Genomic DNA, 23,698 nt, shown 5'->3' with positions numbered 1-23,698 from the left:
GCAGGTAGGGTCTCAGACTGCATACCAGATGGAGCTGATAAACAGCTGCCCTGGACACAGAATTGACCTGTGCCTCCATGGACAGCTGTGAGTCCAAAATGACTCCCAGGCTGCACACCTAGTCCTTCAGGGTCACAGCTACCCCATTCAGGACCAGGGAATCCTCCACACCTGCCCACCTCCTGTCCCCCAAAAACAGTACTTCTGTCTTGTCAGGATTCAACCTCAATCTGTCCATCCATCCTCCAACCACCTCCAGACACATGCTGACAGTGGATATGGTGCACGCCTTCTCTCTCTCTCTCTCTCTCTCTCTCTCTTTCTCTCTTTCTCTCTTTCTCTCTTTCTCTCTCTCTTCTACCAGTCCCTTCAAACTGTTTTCCCTTTCCTTGCCACCTATAGGAAATTAAGCTGAACTGGAGCCCCAGGTTGACCACCTCTGGTGGACAGGATACATGGTAGGGCACAGGAACAAGCAATGTGTGAGGAAAAGCTGGGATGAAGACTCATTCTTGGGTGCTATGCTATTTTGTATGCCCTTCCATTGGCTGGCCTTGAATACAAGGTGCAGGTTTTCATGTGCGTGTGAGAGAGAGTACATTGTTTCAGTAGTGAGTCTGCAGCAGAAATTCACCTTATTTTAGACACACATACTATCTTCTTCCCCATATCAGCTTCACCAGAAACCTGTTTTTTCCTGATTTGCTTCAGAAGACATTTGTGCAGAGCACTGATCGGCCTGCCAATCTGTCAATCATGAAACCACTTAACATTCTCACAGTGAGTCTGTATGCAATGCTGATTGTCTGACCTTTGTATCAATCATGAGATCTGTACTCAAAGTAGATCTTTAAGGTGGGGGGGGGGGACATTTGCATTTATGGCAACGTCTAGTCTCAGCTTCAAGACAAAGAGGCTTACTTCCTTGGTCGTTTTGTGGTTTTATTTTATGACTTTGATTTAAATTGTACTTGTTTTAATTGTGACATTTGAGGGGCCATTTCACGATGATGACGTAGGAAAAGGAGGAGGACAAAGTGTGCTTAGATTGCTTATGGGTTAAAACAGCCACTCTAGAGTTGCAAAAACATTTCCTGTTTTACATCTTCATCCCAAGCATACCTTCTTGCTAGCAAGTGTCACAAAAGTTGGACACAGTTCTTTCATTGCAAATATGCTTGTCAATATGGTGTCAGGCTGCTAAAGAAGCTTATCATCAAGTCGGTTGTTTTGTGTGTGTGTGTGTGTGTGTGTGTTTTGGGGGTTTTTTGGGGGTGGGGGAGTTTGCAGAACATCATTTATTAGCTGCAACAAAGGGTTACAAAATCAGGCTTTTTGAGTTTACTTGCATTGTGACACCCTCTAGTGAGCCTTATGTTTTCTGTTGCTAATCAGAGCATGATAAACTGTGAGTCAGTCCACAGCTGGCTTTATGAAACCTAAAGCAGAAAGGAGCCTGAAAGTCAGAATTACTGCAGGAGCAGAATATGCCACCAACCTGTCTCACAAAGCAAGACCACCCAGCTTTAAGATGACGAGTCTCCTGCTTGTCCTACTGTCGGTCACGTTTTCGTACGGATTGCCCATTTTTTCAGGGAAGCAAAGTGGAGAACAAAAAAGACAGCTTGCACAGGTAACAAACGTGATCATCCCTGAGAAACTCTAAGGTCATTGCTAGTGCATGCTTTTCTGGTTCTAATTCCAGGGCCCTTCCTGCAGAGGCAGGACTTGAGCCTATGGGTACTTCTGGCAGGTCTTTGGGGGAAGGGGCTAAGACTTGTGTGGCCGATCAGGAATGGCAGTTCTTCTGAGGTAGTGTGGTGTCTAAGAAACGGAGCTGCGAATAAGGAGGTCGCTGCTTCAAACCTCACCTTTGTGATGAAGGTGATCTGCAGCAAGCCACTATCACCCAATCTCACTCCCTACATCTGCAATATGACAATTATACTGGATTAATTTGTTGCAGAGTTGTTGTAAGAGATAGTACTGGAAGCACTGTGAGTCCCTGAAAGTGCTCAGCATTGTAATCTGTTGATGTTGATTTGAAGAAATTATTGAAGGACTTTCTTTACTTGCGCCTAAGTGCTGAAAGGTGATGCGTGGGCTGGTTCAAATTCACCTGAGCCTCTTTAGCTAAATATCTTAAGATAATATAATTAGAATTACTTGCGAGCACCAAATAGGCCTAGGGTTTGAAAATGTGATGTGTAAAATATTGTGTTAAAGTTAAAAATGAAAAGAAAGTAAGATGTTAATTGACCGAGTAAATTTTATGGGAAAATAGTTTGGGGAAAACTGTTACAATGATTTATATGGAAACTCAGACAGGGGGATTCGAGGAAGTCACCTAACAATGTTAACAAAAGTGGAATTATTATAATCAGGTTAAATGTTCGTTGGTTGGTTTGTTGGTTTATTTTATTTTATTTTTTCTATCTGTTATAAATTTGGAAAATTAATTTTTAAAAATGGGGAAAAAAAACAAATGTCAACTGAGCCTCGTGATCTCGGTAGATCATAGAATCATTAAGTTGGAAGGGACCACAAGAATCAACTAATCCAACCTCCTGTAATGAAGGAATTTTTTGCCTGATGTGGGGTTCAAACCTGCAGCCCTGAGATTAAGAGTCTCATGCTCTACTGACTGAGCTATCCAGCTGACGATCAGTCCACTGTAATCTCCATCCTTCTTTTGCGCTAGATGATCATCTATACTACAACCACTTCTAAGGAGAGCCATTATTTTCACCCTCTCTCCTTTCCCTTCTTTCCCTTCTTTTTCTTTGTGCTTTTTGTTTGGGGACGATGAGGGCTAGATTCAAGTCTTTCAGATTTTCTCAATGTTGCACCTAGATTAAATGATTGGTGGGGGGGGGAGGAATGCCTAAATAAAATGCAACTGGGGGGATTGTTTTTGCAGGACCCTTTCTGGTATTATTGCCTACCCTGAGACTTTGGAGATAGAAAAGGTTAAAAATGAAATAATTACTGTATAATAAATTCCCCCTTTTTGGCAATCCTGCTCACTCACCTGCAAAGAATTCCTAGGCACCTATAGTGACCAGGCAGGTGATTGATTGATTGATTGATTGAATAAATGACTGATGTGAGCCATTAACCACCTTGCTGGCGGCTTCTGTCACCCACCCTTTGTGATCATGGAAAGACAGACTCCCAACCGTTTAGGCTAAAACCCATTTTTGTACCCATTTGCAAGGCTGCTATAACAGACCAAAAACCAAACTTTTTTACATGATTTTTATTGTAGAGTTTTATGTACCATTCCTGTAAACCACTTTGATTTTTTAAAAAAATAAATGAAATGAAATATATAAATATGTTTATAAATAATAAATGGATGCTAAACAACCATGCGGTTATTGTTGGTTTTATGCTGTATTTTTTTTTTTTTACATTAGCAGTACAGAAAAATTTTCCAGTTAAATAAATTATAGACACTCATGGTTCATAATAATAATAATAATAATAATAATAATAATAATAATAATGTAAAATCAGAAGAGGTGATCAAATAATAGCTAGAGAGGATTTTTTTATTTATTTAATATTCCTAAGAAATTGTTATTTGTTCCTTGGAAAACGCAAAACTCTTCATATTCTAATGCAGAAATCACAACAGGTGGTGGTGGTGGTTGTTTTTAGAAGGCCCCTTCCCAATCCTGTAGCAAATTTACTATTATCTCTTTTTATCAGGAATATCTAAATCAGTTTTATGAGCAGGAAAATGAGCCACAACAACGAGGCTGGAAAAGCAATAAATCTTCCTTTGTGGAGAAAATCCAACAAATGCAAGAATTTTTTGGACTGAACGTAACTGGAATGATAGACACTGACACCATGAAAGTGATGGAGCAACCCAGATGTGGCGTACCTGATATTGGACAGTACGTCCTGGCCCTTCCTGGGTGGGAGAAAACCAAGCTTACATACAGGTAACAAACAATTTTGTGTATCTGAAGAAGTGTGCATGCACACGAAAGCTCATACCAAGAACTAACTTAGTTGGTCTTTAAGGTGCTACTGGAAGGAATTTTTTGTTTTATTTTGTTTTGACTATGGCAGACCAACACGGCTACCTATCTGTAACTGAAACAATTTTGGGTGGCAGTTGGGATGAATCATGGGAGGTGTGGGAGATTCCTTATTCCAAATGGTAACACGCACACCTAGGGTGGATCAAGACCAGGCATCCCCAAACTCGGCCCTCCAGCTGTCTTGGGACTACAACTCCCATCATCCCTAGCTAACAGGACCAGTGGTCAGGGATGATGGGAATTGTAGTCCCAAAATATCCGGAGGGCCGAGTTTGGGGGTGCCTGATCCAGACACTTCAAAAAAACATGATTCAGTTAAACACGTTGTAAACTTCATACAGGGTAATCCCATTGGCGAAAGACAGGACTCCACAGTGCCATCTGGTGCTGAGCTTTATCTTTATGAATGTAGCTGAGTCCAGAGTAAAGAACAATAGCCAAAGGAACATGGGGAGTTGACTTATACTGAGTCAGACCACCAACCCATCTAGTTCAAAATCATCCACACTGGCTGGCAGTGGCTTTCCTGGTTTCCAGGGCCCCATCTACACTTGTGGTTTAGAACGTTAAAAATGTGTTATTAAAATGGGACACCAGAGGGTGTTGCAGAGCAGCAAGCCACCAGCAAAGGGAAACTGCATTAAATGTTATAAGAATGCTATATCTACAGTTCTATATGGAGATGTTGGGGATTGAACCTGTGAATTTTGTATGCAAGGCAAATGCTCTACCACTGAGCCACAGCCCTTACCCAGCCTGTGTTTTTAAGATGCCCTTCAGTGCCCTACTTAAACTGCTTTGGAATGGTTTTTAGACAACTAGTCCTTAGTCTTAGACTTGCTTTCCATGACTATTGCTTCCATAGTGGAATCAACCCAGGAGAAGGGCTCGGTTTCAGTGGATTTTGACATGCTAACCTGGTCTTGTGAATACACCTACATAGATTAATTAACTACCTGTTCCTATGCATGTTTTCTTAGAAGTAACTTCTGCTGAATTCGGTGAGTTTTACTCTCCAGTAAGTGTGTTTATGAAGCAGGGCTGGCCCAAGACATATTGGCATCTGAGACAAACTATAAAAGGGCTCCCCTTCCTCCCCACCAGGGAAGAAGGGGTGAGTGGAGATCTACATTGGCAACAAGGATGGAATTAAGATCTATATTGATATCTGCTGCCCTGTGGTTGCCTGACTTTGCCTCCTGGTGGGCCAGCCCTGCTACAAGGCTAAAATCCTAAGCACACAACTGCTTGGGTAGCCTAGGACTTGCTGATTGGAAGGTCAGCGGTTCGAATCCCCGCGACAGGGTGAGCTCCCGTTGCTCGGACCCAACTCCTGCCAACCTAGCAGTTCAAAAGCATGTCAAAGTGCAAGTAGATAAATAGGTATCACTCCGGTGGGAAGGTAAACGGTGTTTCCATGCGCTGCTCTGGTTTTGCCAGTAGCGGCTTAGTCATGCTGGCCACATGACCCAGAAATACCATACTGTCTGCAGACAAACGTCGGCTCCCTCGGCCAGTAAAGCAAGATGAGCGCCACAACCCCAGAGTCATTCGCAACTGGACTTAACTGTCAGGGGTCCTTTACCTTTTTTTAAAAAAAAAATGCATAAGATTGATTAGTAAGACTGCAATAATTAAACACATTTACTTGTGTATGTGGACTTTCATCTGATTAAAAATGCATAGGAACAGACAGTTAATCCTGCTGGCTGCATCAGGACATAGTCAACAGAAAGCTGGAACATGTACAAAACCAGTTAATTGCAACAAAATGTCAGGGGGGGTGATGGAGATCAGCTTAAATTCATCACATTTGATTCAACAACAACAACAACAACATCAAGTCATGTGAATTGGGCCCATATTCTGGAACTGATCAAAAGTGAAATCTGGCAGAAATCAAAAGCTGCTTGGCAACTTCTCCAGCCCATCTCTGAACTTAAATAAAATCTTCAGTTCTTAAAAGCTCATCGTGGATTGTGACAGCAACGATAAAGATGAGGGTGAAACCATTTCTTGCATTTTACTCCTTTAGGATTGTGAATTATACCCCTGATATGAAACAAGCTGATGTGGACACATCTATCCAAAAGGCGTTTGAAATTTGGAGTGCAGTGACTCCTTTGACTTTCAGCAGGGTTTACGAAGAGACAGCAGACTTCTATATTGTGTTTGTAACTGGAGGTAGTATATGAGATTCGTTGAACTCTCTTTTTTTATTTTTTAAATAATTTTTATTAACTGGCCAATCACATCAAATTAAATCACATCATATATTATTATTTTTTATAAATGTTTATTGAGATTTTTTAAATACAAGAGTGCAAAAATAATAAACAATATGACATGTATCGTAACATATTTTCAAAACTTCTTTGGACTCCCTCACGTCTCCCACTCCCACTTGCATCATTGTGAAACTTTTCCAGCAATTTATCAATTTATTTACGTTCTTAAATCTCATTCCTTTAATTTAATCTAATAATTCTCCAAAAGGTTTATATTTTCCTCAATCTCACTCATCATCCAGATTACGTCTAGTTTAGTGGTGCTCAATTATTTATGATCTGGCGTCCTTCTTAACATTCAACCAAATTACAGTGTTTTTGTAAATAAATCTTAAATTTCTTCCAGTCTTCTTCAACCCTCTCCTCTCCCAGGTCTCGGATTCTGCCGGTCATCTCAGCCAGTTCCATATAGTCTATCAGTTGCATCTGCCATTCTTCCAGTGTGGGTAGATCTCGGGTTTTCCAGTGCTTGGCGATGAGTATCCTTGCTGCTGCTGTTGCATACAGGAAAAAAGTTCTGTCCTTCTTTATCACCCTCTGGCCGACAATACCCAGGAGAAAGGCCTCTGGTTTCTTGGGGAAAGTATACTTAAATACCTTTTTCAACTCATTATATATCATTTCCCAGAAGGCCTTCACTCTAGGGCACGTCCACCAGAGGTGAAAGAATGTTCCTTCATTCCCTTTACATTTCCAGCATTTGTTATCAGACAAATGGTATATTTTGGCAAGTTTAACTGGGGTCATGTACCATCTATATATCATTTTCATTACATTTTCCTTCAAAGCATTACATGCAGTGAAGTTCAACCCATTGGTCCACAACCTTTCCCAGTCCTCAAACATGATATTATACCCAATGTCCTGTGCCCACTTTATCATGGCCGATTTAACCATTTCATCTTGTGTGTTCCATTTTAACAGCAAGTTATACATTCTTGAAAGTACCTTAGTCTTAGGTTCTAGCAGTTCTGATTCCAATTTCGATTTCTCCACCTGGAACCCTAACTTTTTGTCATTTTTAAAAACTTCTTTAATCTGAGCGTAGTGTAACCAGTCTCGCACTTTATCCTTCATTTTCTCCAAACTCTGCAATTTCCAATTGTCTCCATCTTTTTCTAAAATTTCCCAATACTTTGGCCATTTGGCCTCCATATTGTTTTTTTTTCGGGCCTTAGCTTCCAGAGGTGATAGCCACCTTGGAGTTTTGTTTTCCAATAAGTCTTTATATTTTGTCCAGACATTAAACACTGCTTTTCTGACAATATGGTTTTTAAAGGCCTTATTGATTTTAACCTTATCATACCATAAGTATGCATGCCAACCAAAAGCATTGTTAAAACCTTCCAAATCCAATACATCAGTGTCTTCGAGAAGTAGCCAATCTTTTAGCCAGCAGAAAGCTGTGGCCTCATAATACAACTTTAAGTCCGGCAGGGCAAAGCCCCCTCTCTCTTTCGCGTCGGTTAATATCTTAAACTTAATTCTGGGCTTTTTGCCCTGCCAGACAAACTTAGAAATATCTCTCTGCCACTTCCGGAAGCACTCCGTCTTGTCCACAATCTGTAGTGTTTGAAACAAAAACAACATTTTTGGCAATACATTCATCTTAATAGCAGCAATTCGGCCTAACAAAGAAAGTTTCAATTTTGTCCAACTATCTAAGTCTCTCTTAATTTCTGACCAACATTTTTCATAATTATCCTTAAATAGACTCAGATTTTTTGCTGTTATATTTACCCCTAGGTACTTTACTTTTTTAACCACATTTAATTCTGTCTTTCTCTGAAACCGTTCTGACTCTGTATCTGTCAAATTTTTTCCCAATACCTTGGTTTTCTGTTTATTTAGTTTAAATCCCGCCACCCGACCAAAGTCTTGAATCAGTTGTAGTACTCTTTTTGTACTAGATTCTGGCTCCTGCAGGGTCAAAACTAGGTCATCTGCAAAAGCTTTAAGTTTATATTGTTTCGCTCCGACCTGAATTCCTTCCACCAACCGGTCCCCTCTAATCATATTCAGGAGCACTTCCAGAACCGAAATAAATAGCAAAGGGGAAATAGGACAGCCTTGTCGTGTTCCCTTTTCAATTTTAAACTCTTCTGTGACCACATTGTTAACTATCAATTTAGCCTTTTGTTCTGAATATATTGCATCAATCCCATTCTCAAAACCCCGTCCCACTCCCATTTCTTTTAAATTTCCCTTCATAAATTTCCAGGAGATATTGTCAAAGGCCTTCTCTGCGTCTATAAAAATTAACACTGCTTTTGTATTTATGTCTGTTTGCAAAAGTTCCAAAATGTCAATAATGTTCCTTGTGTTGGCAAACAAGTGTCTACCTGGGAGAAAGCCCACCTGGTCCTTATGAATTACTTCGTTTAAAACTTTTTTAAATCTACTTGCCAGAATATCTGCAAATATTTTGTAATCCACATTTAAAAGAGAGATGGGACGATAGTTCTTAAGTTGTGTCTTTTCAGCTTCCGATTTTGGTATCAATGTGATGAAGGCTTCTTTCCACGATTCTGGCGCCCTCCTCCCCTCCATAATTTCATTGCTAACCTCCATCAGTGGTTGTATCAGATAGTCTTTTAGTGTCTTATAATACTTGGAGGTCAGCCCATCTGGTCCTGGAGATTTGCCCAATTTCATATTCTGAATGGCTTGTTCAATCTCTTGTCGTGTTATTTTACAGTTCAGGATTGATCTATTTTCTTGTGACAATTTTGGTAATCCATTTTTTTCCAAAAATTGTTTAATCTCAATCTCATCTTGCGGCCCTTGGGTATATAATTTTTTGAAATATCTCTGGAAACACTTTCTAATATCCACAGGGTTCTGAGTGTTTCTTCCTTCAATCTCTAAATTTGTAACTGTATTTAGTTTTTGTCTCCTCTTCAACTGCCAAGCTAGCAGTTTTCCACATTTATTCGCCGATTCAAAAGTTTTTTGTTTCATTAATTTAATCTTCCACTCTATTTCCTGGTTTATCAATTTAGAATATTGTGCTTGATGAAGTTTAATTTCTCTCAGCGTCGGCTGTGACTTCGGGTTTAGTCTTAGCTTCTTTTCTAATTCTTTAATTTTCTCCAAGATTTTATCTTTCCTCTCATTTTGTGTCCTTTTCTTTACAGCATTCTGTTGTATCAAGAACCCCCTCATCACTGCCTTGCTTGCGTCCCAGATGGTTCTTTTTTCCACCGTAGTGTTCATGTTTATCTCAAAATAATCCTTTAGAGCTTTTTGGGCCTTCTTAATAATCTCCTGATCTCTAAATAAATTGTCATTCATCTTCCATCTAAAGGAGCCAGTTGGTATTAGTGTCATGTCCATCTTTACTGCGTTATGGTCGGAGCAGGTCTTTTGGCAGATTTCCACCTTTTTGACCTTGGGTGCCAGACCTCTAGATATCCATATTTGGTCGATTCTTGTCCAGGTCAGTTGGGCTTCAGAGAAAAATGTTCCCTCTCTTCCCAAGGGGTTCTTTATCCTCCAGATATCAATCAAATCCATATTGTCTGTCATTTCGAAAAAGGTCTTTGGTAGCCATCTTTTGTGACATTTTGGCTTTGTGACTTATCCATGTTAGTTGATACGACCCCGTTCATATCTCCCATCAAAATGATGTTGTTGTAGTCCAGATAGTCCAGCATGGTCTCACGCAACTTCTTATAAAATTCCGATTTCCCCTCATTTGGCGCATAGATTCCTAATATCAAAAGTTTCTCTCCTTGATGTTGTATCTCAATTGCCATAATTCTTCCATGTTCATCTTTAAATAGGAATTTGGGTGACAGGCTCTCTTTTGCATAAATGACCACACCTCTCTTCTTTACTCTGTCCGAAGATATAAATTCCTGGCCCAGTCTTTTGTTTATTAGCACTTTTCTGTGGAGCCTAGTCACATGTGTTTCTTGCAGGCAAATAATGTCCAATTGTTCTTTTTTTAATATATGAAATATTTTCCTCCTTTTTTCCGGAATGTTACAGCCATTTATATTCCAGCTCAGAAGTTGCAGAGACATCCTGAAATAATCTGGTTATTTTTCCAGGGGTGGTATCTTATTTGCTGAATCTTCAGGTTCCAAGGGTGCCGGTACCGCCGGTGCTCCAGGCCCAAAGGGTAGTTCAATTCCTTTTTGAAGGTCCTCTCTGTGTGTGGTCAGAAATTTGTCTCTATCTTCCAGTGTTCTAATTTTAACCTTCTTCCCTCTAAAGGTGAAAGATAGTCCTTGGGGAAATTCCCACCTAAAGATAATTGAATTGCTCCTAAGCAGTTTAACCAATTCAAGGTAGGCGGATCTGAGGTCCAACAGTTGTTTAGGGATATCTTTATAAAATTCAATTCTTCTATCCAAAATGTCCAGTGACTTTTCGTAGTGTAAGCCCAAAATCTTATCCCTTTCCTCCTTTGATCTCAATATTATCAGACAGTCTCTGGGCTTTTCTTTCTTTACAAGTCTTCCAAGCCTGAAAGCAGACACAATTTTAAATTCCTTTTCCTCTAAATTCCAGAACTTGGAAAATTCTTTAGTCAGAAACTCAGCTAGGTTGCCTTCTTCCACTTCTGGTATCGACCTTATCCTTAAATTACTCTCCCGGTTCCGCAGAGCTATCATAGATAGATAGGGCTGATGTTCACCTACTTGTTTGCAGAGTGGTCTTACCTCTTGTTCTAAATTTTCTAATTTTTGACTAGTGTCCTCAGCCAATTTCCGATTTTCTACTGTGGCCTCCGTCAACTGCCCAATTGCCTGTGCGTTCTGTGATACTTGTCCAGTTAATCTATTTAGACATTCTGTGTTTTGATCAATTTTGGCTGTTTGTTCATCAGCTTTCTTGTCCAGAGATTCCACTCTCTTGTCCAGAGATTCCAATTTTTCATAGATTTTCTCTAGAATAGAAGCAGTTGCTCCTGAGGCCATATCTTCCAATTGTAACTGTTCAGTTTCTCCCTCTCCTGCCCTTGGCAGAGAAGCAGCTTCTTCCTCTGAAGGCAAAGTAGGTACAGATGATCTACGTGTCTGCGAGACTGAGGTTAAAGTTGTCAAAGTTGCTTGTCTAGTTCTTCCCCTCCTTCTTGCGCCACTCATTCCAGAGTTATCTAAAAGTCAAGGTCAAGCTGAGTTGTTCCCATGAGAAAACAGCGGCCCAGAGGAAAACAGTCAAACAGGAGGTCGGGGAAAAGGAAAGTGAAATAATGTCACTGCTGTAAATCCCAAATCCTCTAGGGGGAGCTTGAAGTGTCTTAAGGGAAGAATCCAATTCTAATAAATTTACTAGAATCAAATTTAATGTCCAAGAACCTTCAATAGCAGGTTTTAAGCAGAGTTGGTATTAACAGCCACATTGTATCAGACAGTGCATACTGGTACTTCAATTGATGTTTCAAAGTAACAAGTCCAAACCCCCTCAGATTGTTGCATATTCTAATACACAATAGCCAGATCTGCAGAACTGACAGCTCAAGTTGCTCAGGCAGCTCCAGCACCTGGGTTTCTCATCCAGATTGTAGTTCCAATAGAAGAAAGGTATCACAGTACAAATAAAAATCAGAGAATCAAATGCTTAAAGTCCTTATTTTGTTTAAGGAAAAGTTCAGTGGGTGCTCAGATCAGTTAGGCTAAAGATTCTTTTTAAGCCTCCACTCCTCCAGCTCTTTGCTTTGAAGTTCAGTGACAGCGGAAGACGGACTTCCTGTTTTGCATCGCTCCGCTTTCAGCCAAATTCAATAATTTAGTCTCAAATTTTTTAAAGTCCTTCTTTACTCACGGGTTGTTGCTTTCCCGAATCAAAAGTTTCCAGGAAAAGAGGTCAGCGCTCACCGGCAGCAGCAGCGCGGCTTCACTCCGTAGATTGCGAAATGACTCACAGCGCCGCTACCCCCTCCACGTTCCGGAGCCCCTTACGGGGTTCCTTCAGCGTTTCGGGAGCCGCCTCTGGCGCCCGCCGAGTCTCAAGACCACAGGCTCTTGCTGCCTGTGGGTTTCCGATGTGGGTCTCCGCTTCGCCGTAGCGGACGACCCAGTTTCCACGGAGCTTCCTCCTCACGAAAGGAAGAGGACCGCCATTGCCGTTCGCGCCGCCTCTGGAAGTCTAAATCACATCATATAAATTCCGAATTACAAAGCCAAATTTTTAAATTTTGTTGGGGGAACCCATACTTCAAGATCCAAAGGGGAATTCAGATCATCTTCTTATTACTGCGTTAATGTCGAAATCAGTCCCAATCAGTCCAAACAAAGTTCATAATTCTATCCAGTCTTATCTTGGTGTTGCCACATCATATCTTGTTCGTACAATTTCTCTTTTTCCTTTACGATCTCTTCTGTTAGTCTCCTTAAGCCGATAGCAAGTGTAATAATCCTGTGTGGATTTCCCGTCCCTTCACTAAGTCCAGATGGTTTCCATATATCTCCTTCGTAGATAACATCACTTTATCCATCGTAAATTTTGGCATTTGTCGCTCTTAAGTCCCACCGAGGAGTTGATTCACGATATGTAAACAACTCTATTTCTCTCTTTCTCCTCCCAGACCCAAGAGCTCCCACAATGCCTCACAAAATGGCGAACAGCATTTTTTCCTGACTGCATCACTCCAAAACTCTTAGCTTTCCAGCTTCATCTTGAAACATTGCTTTGGATCGAAAGTTTATCTCCACACAGCCTTAAATCCACAGCTTAAGTCCTTAATTTCTGACTCATTAGGGGAGGGGGATTCTTGTTAAATCACATAAAAAGGTAGAGGCAGGTTTTTCCCCCCTCCCCCCTCAGTCATTACCGTATCTTGACGTTCTTCTCGTATTTTATTGTTGTCTTGTTATCAGAGATCTCTTCTGTCAGCAGTATTTACTCCCCTTTTTCCTTGATGTATGTGCAATTAATCATGTCCAAATTATTTCTTTTAAAGATCATTGCAACCAGCGGCGCAAATCGGGGACGGCGTCGAGGAGTGCCGAAAATCCCACAGGAGGGCTTTGTGCCTAGTGCCCCCACCCCCACAAATTCGGGGGTGGTATAGGGCACAGCAGGCAAGGGCCGTCCCCCCCATAATCCTGGGGGGGTTAAGGAGGCTAATTACCCCCATCATAGCCTCCAAATTACCTCGTGTGGGTCGGAGAGATGTTATTGTCAGCCATCTTCCGATGCGCCACCTAGTGGCCCCCCTGTTGAACTCTCTCCATTGCTATAGCAGTACATGAATAATGACTCCTCCCTATGCTTTCAATCAGCACATGGCAACTGTCCTCGGCGTTTTGACGGTCCTCTGGGAGTCCTCGGTCATGCATTCCCCCCCAGTGACCCCTTCCGTGGAAACGTCCACTTGGATGACGATGAAAATTGGACTGCCAGCTTAGTCCGTAAGTTGAACAAGGGTGCCTTGCAGAAATGATGGCTCCATGTAGGGTTGATTGGGGTGAGGTGGGGAACCTCAGGTCTAGAGGCCCAGTGTAGCCTTCCATGCCTCTCTCTCTGTACCACAGGGCTCTTTCTTCAATCCTTGAGAGAAAACATAAAGTGAAACTTAAATGAGAAAAATGGAGATTTTGTTGGGCAGCCAAGCACAGCCTTCAAATAGGAACCTTTAGAATTTTCATTCTCTCCTTAGTTCAGGTTAAAGGTTATAAAAGGTAAAGGGACCCCTGACCATTAGGTCCAGTAGTGACCGACTCTGGGATTGTGGCGCTCATCTCGCTTTATTGGCCGAGGGTGCTGGCGTACAGCTTCCGGGTCATGTGGCCAGCATGACTAAGCCGCTTCTGGCGAACCAGAGCAGCGCATGGAAAAGCCGTTTCCCTTCCCGCCAGAGCAGTACCTATTTATCTACTTGCAGTTTGAGGTGCTTTCGAACTGCTAGGTTGGCAGGAGCAGGGACCGAGCAATGGGAGCTCACCCCATCGCGGGGATTCGAACCGCCGACCTTCTGATCGGCATGTCCTAGGCTCTGTGGTTTAACCCACAGTGCCACCCGTGTCCCTGTTAAAGGTTATACTGAAATGCAAATCCATAGCAAGTTATGGTATGCATTATAAATACATTTTAAATATTTGCTATATTTTCCATCTTCATCCAACCAATCGTGGACACACTTACTTGAGAGTAAGACCCATGGAATTCAGGCAGAACACACGTCAGGCTGCACATGTAACTTGTCTTTGCGCACTTGTTTCGTCATTTAGAATTCAACCTGATGCTTGTTGCTACTCATGAGATTGGCCACGCCCTCGGCCTTGCACATTCTGGTGACCCAAGAGCACTGATGTTCCCCAATTACAAACTCATGGAGCCCATCGATTTCCCACTCACCCAAGATGATATTGATGGCATTCAGGCCATCTATGGTAAGACAAGAGAAGAAGTCCAAAACACGTGGTAATAACCAAGAATCCTAAGTTGTGTGTACAAATGTTTTTTCTCCAGTGAGTTGAAAAGGACAGTCGTGTGTGTTTGTGTGTGTGTATATTTGTATGTAGGACGCGGGTGGCGCTGTGGGTAAAAGCCTCAGCGCCTAGGGCTTGCCGATCGAAAGGTCGGCGGTTCGAATCCCCGCGGCGGGGTGCGCTCCCGCTGCTCGGTCCCAGCGCCTGCCAACCTAGCAGTTCGAAAGCACCCCCGGGTGCAAGTAGATAAATAGGGACCGCTTACTGGCGGGAAGGTAAACGGCGTTTCCGTGTGCTGCGCTGGCTCACCAGATGCAGCTTTGTCACGCTGGCCACGTGACCCGGAAGTGTCTCCGGACAGCGCTGGCCCCCGGCCTCTTGAGTGAGATGGACGCACCAACCCCAGAGTCTGTCAAGACTGGCCCGTACGGGCAGGGGTACCTTTACCGTTACCTTTATATTTGTATGTATGTGCTTGTGTGTTGGTGTACACACAAGCACACAAACAGAGGGTAGGGCATATAGGTACACTTGCCCAGGTCTTGGAAGAAGAATAATAATTTGGATTTGATATCCCGCTTTATCACTACCCGAAGGAGTCTCAAAGCAGCTAACATTCTCCGTTCCCTTCCTCCCCCACAACAAACACTCTGTGAGGTGATGAGGCTGAGAGACTTCAGAGAAGTGTGACTAGCCCAAGGTTACCCAGCAGCTGCATGTGGAGGAGCGGGGAAGCGAACCCAGTTCACCAGATTACGGGTCTACCTCTCTTAACCACTACACCACGCTGGGTCCCTGCTTTAGCTCTTGGAGGGCTAAACAATCCGGGGCACCCTCCCAGGGGCCTGCCGGATTTACGCTGTCATGTCAAGAACAAGACTCTCACCCTGGGCTTCATATAAGCTCTGCACAGCCTGCTTCCACTATTGGAAGAAAACTTGTGGGTTAAGGTGGATGGCTTCTGCAGTCACTGTAGTAGCAAGTAGCCTGTTTGAGCCAAATGGTCAGGGGCAGACTCCAATCTTTCAAATTTTAGTGGCACCCTGTGCAAGGCCAGAATCCAGTGCCCCCACCCTCCCATTCTTCTCAATTCACTATGCCATGGTTGTGGTGTCCTCTGAGCCCAGTGTGGCAGAACTGGCCAAAACGCCCTAAATCTGCCTCTGCAAATGGTGAAATTCCAACATGTGAGGCTGAGTCACATGGCCACATGCACACTGTAACTTTAAAGCACAGTTTGAACAGTCTCCGTCGGAAGGTTGTAGACTCTCCTTTCGTGGAGGTTTTTAAGCAGAGGTTGGATGGTCATCTGTCATGGATGTTTTAGCTGAGATTTCTGCATCGCAGGGGGTTGGGCCCTTGGGGTCCCTTCCATCTCTATGGTTCTATGAAGCACATTCTTTCCCTCAGAGAATTCTGGGTGCGGCAGTTTGTTAAGGGGTACTAGGAATCACAACTCTCTGAGGTATAAACCACGGCACCCAGAATTCTTTGAGCTAGAAAATGTGCTCTGAAGTATGTGCGTAGCCTATGAATTATTTGAAGAGCAACTGTAATCAGCAAATTACGCTAATAGGACCACAAGAAGTTTTGTAAGGAGAAATATACGAAGTGTTACAAAGTAGAAAAAGATAGAGATATTGGTTATGAGTTTGAAATGTAATAGGGAAGATGAGAAACGCATACTGAGAGATTAGATTGGAAAATTTTCAGACAGGATTGATGGAAGTCAAAAATTTGAATAAGATGTAAAAGTATGTTTAAATGCGGTTGAAAATGATATGTTAAAAAAACTAATAAAAAATTATATATATATAAAAATAAAGTATGCGCATAGCCACAATCCATCTGAGAGGAGGAGCTGCTGGTGGTCCAGCATGTGAGCTAGAAACACCTTATAAAGGTAAAGGTAAAGGGACCCCTGACCATTAGGTCCAGTCGTGGGCGACTGGGGTTGCGGTGCTTATCTTGCTTTATTGGCCAAGGGAGCCGGCCTACAGCTTCTGGGTCATGTGGCCAGCATGACTAAGCCGCTTCTGGCAAAGCAGAGCAGTGCACGGAAGCACCATTTACCTTCCCGCCAGAGTGGTACCTATTTATCTACTTGCACTTTGAGGTGTTTTCGAACTGCTAGGTTGGCAAGAGCAGGGACCGAGCAACGGGAGCTCACCCTGTTGTGGGGATTCGAACCGCTGACCTTCTGATCATCAAGTCCTAGGCTCTGTGGTTTAATCCATAGCGCCATCAGCATCCCATAGAAACACCTTGTGCAAAACCTCAAATTCTGTTAGTCACAATGCTGCAACTGTCCAGCCTCCTGCACTTATTTGCCTGCTTGAGAGGTGACAGGATAAGCCCAAGTTCAAATCCCCATGACGAAGCTCCCTGGAGAGCCTCAGGCCAGGTACAATCTCTCAGCATAACCTACTTCGCAAGATTGTTGTGCAGATAAAATGAAGGAGGACCACATCTATCACCTTGAACTTTGGGGAGGAGAGGTAAGTATTGTCGGCAAGAGGTTGAAATGCTCCTCCTTATTTTTAGGACCATCGCAAAATCCACCCAAAAAGCCAGGGAAGCCATCAATCCCTAAGGCCTGTGATCCGAAAATGACGTTTGATGCCGTCACTACGATGAGAAGAGAAATCATTTTCCTACAGGGCAAGTAGGTACAAACACCCTTAGTATCAGTTTAAAAACTGAAGTTTGCATTTGCCCCGCGGCCTGAATATGCAGACAAGTGTATGGATGAACAGCTGTAGAGATTCTTCTAATGAATTAAAATCATCATTATAGAAATGCATGTAATTATGTTGAATGGAGTATGTGCGTATGAAGAAAATGCACTTATAAATGACACACACACACACCTGGAAGATGTAACCCAGCAGGAACCTTGTCCATGAGGGATGAGCTGGTAGTCTCACTGCAACTATGTCCCCAAGTACTTTCCCTTTCCCTTTAGGAATAAATTGTATCCATTCATTCATTCATAAGAGCTGAGTGGGGACTAGACCCCCTCCTTGCCCTTGATGACACTAGAGCATGGACTTGGGATAGGAAGTTGACAGCTAATCTTGACAGCTACTTAGCATTCACAGAATGCATTTTTGGTGTCTCAAAGGCTTCATGTGGTAGCTGGACTTGCTGAAATAGTTGATAATTCCATGTCCCCCACTCAACCTCAAAGGACCAGATTCAAAGCGCTGGCACACATTCTAGAATGGACTGCAGGAAAAGGTGCAATGATGCAACACTCCATTGCTAAGCGGGATCCTTAAAAGACCACTCTAGGAGCTAGCCAGATGGGCTGCAGAAACACCAAACATCTGTGTTGTCCTCCTCACTAAGAAATTTATTATTATTATTATTATTATTATTATTATTATTATTATTAATTTACAATCAGGTAGGTAGCAGTGTTGGTCCGACACAGTCGAAATAAAAAATTAAAAAATAGTCCAGTAGCACCTAAGAGACCAACTATGTTTGTTCTAGGTATAAGCATGCACACGAAAGCTTATACCTAGAACAAACTTGGCTGGTCTCTAAGGTGCTACTGGCCTATTTTTTAATTTATTATTTACAAGACAAACACAAAATAAACCTATTCATTTCAGGCACCTCTGGAGAGTGTATCCCAGTCATTCAGAAGTTGATTTTGAATCGATTTCTACCTTTTGGCCTTCTTTACCATCTAACATCCAAGCTGCTTATGAAAATATGAAAGATCAGCTCCTCTTTTTTAAAGGTAAGCCACCCTGAAATTATCCTTATTTGTCTTGTTGAAAGTAGTTTCAGCAACTGGTATTCAGAAGCCTCCAAGGTGTTGGCCACTGTTTCCCACAATGGCCAATCAGATGCCTATGGGAGATCTGCGCCAACAGGGTTCAGGGCATGTGGGCAATATCCCTTTCCTTACCTGTGATGCCCAATTGGGCACATCAAGCCCTTGAACTTGGGAGTGGTATACAGCCATTGACTGGGAGAACTATTCTACTCTGGAGTACCGGTAAGGACTGTAGCTAAGCAACAAAGCATCTGTTTAGTGTGCAGAAGATTCCAGCTACAACCTCCATCATCTCCAGGTTGAGTTGGGAAAGGCTCTTCTGTCATAATTTCCACTCAGCCAAGCTGATAAAGCTCATCTTCTGGTCGAGTCCTTCAGAATCGCCCTCCGACGAAGAATTAACGGCCTGAGCCTTTGATAAGGCCTCAGGCACGTTCCCCCATTCAGCAGAGTTTCCAAAGCAGCAGAAGTGATGAGGTTTATGGCTACATGCTATGCTTTATTACTAAGCTACACAGAGAGCAAAGAAAAATACATCCTCTCCCTGTGAGAGCAGAGAGCAACTGAACAAAGGAATAAAGGAAACAGGAAACCACTAACGTCACATCCATCTCCCTTCTCCCGTGAGACTTCCAATAGCCTGGACTGTCTCTGGAATGTAAACAGAGCCTTGTGACTCTAAGCAGCTGCTCAGTGGCAAACAGAAACTAACATTTTCTGCCTGAAACCTAGAGAGATAGGCCAGTCTCTCTTATTTTCACAATAGCTGGACCAGCTAATCAAGGAGAAAAGCAAAAGATGGAGGTTTTATTCTCCTATGCCCCCTCTGTCCATCTTATTAGCAATGTGATTGGTAGGACTCGGGGGGGGAGTTCTCCTGATGTCTCCTGCTCTTTTTTGGATGTGACAAGCAGGGACTTTGCTAGGTAGGTGAGAAAAGGACAGTGAGCTTTGCATATGCTCATTTTAATGCATCATTGGAAAATTAAGATGGCAAGTGGCTGAGGTCTCCCTAGTGTGTGCCCAACACTCAATATATAAAGACCCAGACCCAGCACAAAACATCTGAGGTTGGGAGAGGAAGTACCTAGCTGGCGAGCTGGGAAGGGGGAGCTGGGAATCTCTCTACAGGCTGGATTTTGATCCAAGCTGGAGAAGAATTCTGGCCCTTGTAAATCTCAATTTTCATTGTGAGATGGGCTTTCCCATCTCCCATGTATGTTCTCCAGGCCATGTTCAGGAGAACTTTGCTTTTTCCTCAGCAGACCAACTGGTGCGTACGACATCCCCAGGAAAAAGAGATAGAATAAGCCTTGCTCTCTAGAACTGATTTACACACTCTTTCACACGACATTTTCCACCTGTTCGAACAGATAATCACTTCTGGGTCTTTAGCGGATTACAGATGCAGCCTGACTACCCCAAAACCATTGACCATTTGGGCTTCCCACAAGGCATTAAGAAAATTGATGCAGCTGCTTTGGATAAAAATATTGGGAAAACCTATTTCTTCGTTGGTAACAAGTACTGGAGGTAAGATCTCTGGGGAATGTATTTTGCAACAGTGCATGGACAGATGTTGCATTGGGCTATCACAGGGAATGTTCTCCAAAGTCCTAATAGAGGATAGTTCAGAATATATCAGTGATCTCACCATGTTTTCTGTGCTTGTGCTAAGAAGGATTTTAGGAAAGGGCAGTGGGGGGGAAATAGTGGCCAAAACAGAAATGATAAAAATGCTATATCTTTACATACTGTATGCCTTTCATTCAATTTTTTTAGGATGATGTGCTGAACTCACCGTGGTCAGGTTCCCTGCCTGATGTGAACGAACTCATTTTATCAAATTGTCTTCTTCAGATATGATGAAAACAATCAATCCATGGACAAGGGCTACCCGAGAAAAATAAGAGAAGATTTTCCTGCAATTGGCCAGAAGGTTGATGCTGCCTTTCAGCACAATGGTAAGGGGACTTTTCTGCATAACTTAACACGGGTTCGTGCATAGAATCATGCAGCTGGTTGATTTCATAGGGAGAGAGAGACCTGGCTGCTTCTCTGTAGTGACATTCAAGTCATCAGTAAAAAACTAATGATACCAGGTTTGCTGATTCTGACAATTTGGTGGCATCAAAGCCCATCAGCCTTGAATGTTTTCAGACACCTTCATGGGATAATTGCATTGCAAACATCACCACACAGTGGAGAGGAAACTTGATTTGCTAAATCCATCAACCTTCTCCAGCACTGGGAAATTCTGAAGACAAACAAAGGCTGGATCTAGACACATCAAAAAAGTGTTTCAGGAGGAACTTCCGGGTTGGTGCCATCGCCGAATGGCGGACTCCCTCCGAGCTCCGGAGGGAGCCTGCTCGGCAGGGGCTGGGTTCTACCGCGCCGGCGACGCGGGGACCCTCAAAAACCATGGGCGCTGAAACCCATGGGCATGGTGACTCGGCGGGCACCGTTTGTGCCCCCCCGACCCGCGAAGGAGCCTTTAAAAAGGCTGCGGAGCGGGTGACCGGGGGGTGGTGGTGCTGTGAGTCCTCCGCTTCCCCTGCCGAGCGAAGCCGCATGCCATTCGATGGAGAGCACTGACTTCTTCCATTGAAAATTTGGTCTTTAAAAGAATAACCCGTGAGTAATTGGAACTTGGATTAAAAAAAGGGGGGAAATTCTATTTAAATTCGGAGCGAGCAGGGGAGGTGCAAAAAGGAAGTCAGCCTCCCCCCTGTTGTAGAGGAGCTAAAGCAAAGGATTTGACAACTAAGATCGAGTGTAACCTTTTTTTGATAAAGTTATTAACTTCGCGATGGAAAATTATAAGACTGGGCTGGAGGAGAAAAGTGGAATGTGAATTAAAATGCAACCCCCCCCCCCGGAAACCCCGGGAGCGATCTGAAAGAGCGCCGGGAGAGGAGAAATAGAGGTTTTGACAGCTGTCAAAGGAGCTGTCAAAGCGGAAGAACAAAAAGAGAACTTTGTTACGAGGACTTTGCTGGTCACATTTGTTACAAATTGGATATAAATTGTTTAAAACAATGAATAATAAGTTACTTTGACTGTTGGGTGTGATCGGGAAGGAAACTGAGTTACTATAATCCCTCTAGAGGAGCTGTGGGACACTACAAGTATTGTTGGCATCGAATTTGAATAGGACTTTTTATCGCCTGGGAAACTGCAGAAATGGAACACTATTTTGTCTACAGAGGTCTACACACTAAAGGAGACAATAGATTTATCTATTGAAGAATGGAAGGGACTTGACGTAATGTTTTGTTCCTGAATAACAAAGCCTCTGCAGAGGAATTAGAAGCTTTTTGGAATTAGAACATTTGTGCAGGAGAGCAGGGAAAAAAAAAAAAGAGGAGGAGAGAGAACAACAAGAACAATAAGAATAACAAGAACTGGACAAAGTTGGAAGATAGACTCCTTCCAAGATTGGACATGTGAAACCAAAGATGACCAAAAGATGGCAAAGACTAATAAAAAGACGGCAAAGCGGACTGGTGAAGGACTGTGGTTTAGATGTGGGAGCTCCAGGATGACAGTAGACATTGATGGACATTGGGAACGCAACCGGGAAAGGGGGGAGGGAAATTTGGAATCCAAAGGGTGTTAAATTACATTTTATTCTTTTTTTTTATCTTTCTGTTTATCTTAATCTGTATTGCATATTAAAGACGGGAACTCGTGGAAGGGAACAGGTCGATTTTAGGGGATGGGAAAATATTTTTTTTTAAATTGGGCCAATGATAATAATTTTAAAATTTGGGGTAAGAATTTGTTGAATCTATTTGAAAGAATTGGAATACAAGAGGGGGAGGGGAGGGGAAATCCTGGAAAGATGCCAATGAAAATTAGGTTTTAAATTTGGATGTTTTTCTTTTTCTGTTATATTTGAAAATCTTTAATAAATATTATTAAAAAAAAAAAAGTGTTTCAGGAAAATGCATTGTAAACTTTATTATGGGAAATCATGTTGGTGAAAGCCGGGACTCCACAGCGCCATCTGGTGTCCCAGTGTTATAACGCATATAAAGCGCTTTTTCTTTACTAATGTAGCTGAGTCCACAGTTACAGCCACAGGAGCAATTTGCAAGGAGTTCAAAATTCTATTTTCTTGCATTTTAAACCCCACCTTTCTTCTGTCATGGTCCCCAAAAGTGTCTTGGAACATTGCCTCTGCTGTCTTGACACCAACCCTCCTTAATATAAATCTGCTATAATAATACAATCTCCTTTTGGTTCTAGGATCCTTCTATTTGTTCCGTGGGTCGAAGCAGTGGCAGTTCGATCTGAATGCGAAAAGAGTGATTTGTGTCATGAACAGCAACAGCTGGTTTAGCTGTTAGCATTTTAAAAATCTATTTCCTATAAGGGAAGAAAACATTAACATTTCTGCCAGGACATCAAGAGTCGAGTACATCCAGAACTATGCAATCTTGAATTCTGTCTTCAAAACAAAATGCCTTTTTCAACAGTCTGTATTTAATCGCTATACATATAAAACAGTGGCAAGACTTTAACTGCCTTTTTATAACTGTGCTAATGTATCTTCCTGAGATGTGCTGTGCAATCCTTTATATATCTGCACAGGAGTAAACCCCATTGATTTCAATGAGACTTCCTTTAAGATCAGTGTGTTTAGGCTTGCAACTTTAATGTGTTTACATTTTGAATGGGCTTTCAATAAAACCAGTTCACTGTTACAGTCTACGTTTAATGTTTTTTGAATAAGAGGAAATCTAAAGTACTAAATTCTGAAGGGACTTTAAAAAAAAAAAATGAAATCAATTTACGAAACTGCTCTGACATATTACACAACTTTTTCAGATAAAGCACAGAATCCTTGCATTGCATAATGAGAAATGCAACTGTTCAAAGGGAAGAAAGGAAAGGTTATAGGAAATTAGAGGTTGGGGCAGCTTTCGGTCATAAGTGATTCAGTTTGTACTGGGAAGGTTTAGCAGAGAAGACACACAAGGGAAAGATGAAAAGACAGTTCAGAACAAACACTGCATATGTATCTGAAATATGCATGGTGTAGAACGATCCTCTAATCGCTTTCATATGCTTCAAGGAACAATTTTCAGGGGCTCATGGTGCCTTTATCATCAAGTTTCACTAATGCAAGTACACCCATTCACACTTATTGACTGTGGATCAGTGGCTGCCACA

At 42.4% G+C, this 23,698-nt stretch overlaps 1 protein-coding gene and 1 long non-coding RNA gene across 2 annotated transcripts in view; one reads left to right on the top strand and one right to left on the bottom strand.

The window, feature by feature from the left end:
* LOC307215215 overlaps positions 1 to 23,698 on the bottom strand; it is a 134,533-nt gene that overhangs the window by 38,482 nt on the left and 72,353 nt on the right. The gene's annotated exons all lie outside the window — the stretch shown is intronic.
* LOC307214838 (matrix metalloproteinase-27-like) lies at positions 1,373 to 23,231 on the top strand. Its single transcript, XM_079973886.1, has 10 exons — positions 1,373 to 1,633; positions 3,715 to 3,953; positions 6,091 to 6,239; positions 13,579 to 13,707; positions 14,527 to 14,688; positions 17,272 to 17,392; positions 18,348 to 18,478; positions 19,891 to 20,050; positions 20,378 to 20,481; positions 22,772 to 23,231. Exons 1-10 carry the CDS (start codon positions 1,433 to 1,435, stop codon positions 22,870 to 22,872), a joined length of 1,497 nt encoding a protein of 498 aa, XP_079830012.1. The 5' UTR covers positions 1,373 to 1,432; the 3' UTR covers positions 22,873 to 23,231.

The sequence above is a fragment of the Podarcis cretensis genome (genome assembly GCF_951804945.1).
Source record: "Podarcis cretensis genome assembly, chromosome: 4".
NCBI classification, from domain to species: domain Eukaryota; kingdom Metazoa; phylum Chordata; class Lepidosauria; order Squamata; family Lacertidae; genus Podarcis; species Podarcis cretensis.
This window is presented reverse-complemented; position numbering and strand designations above follow the sequence as displayed.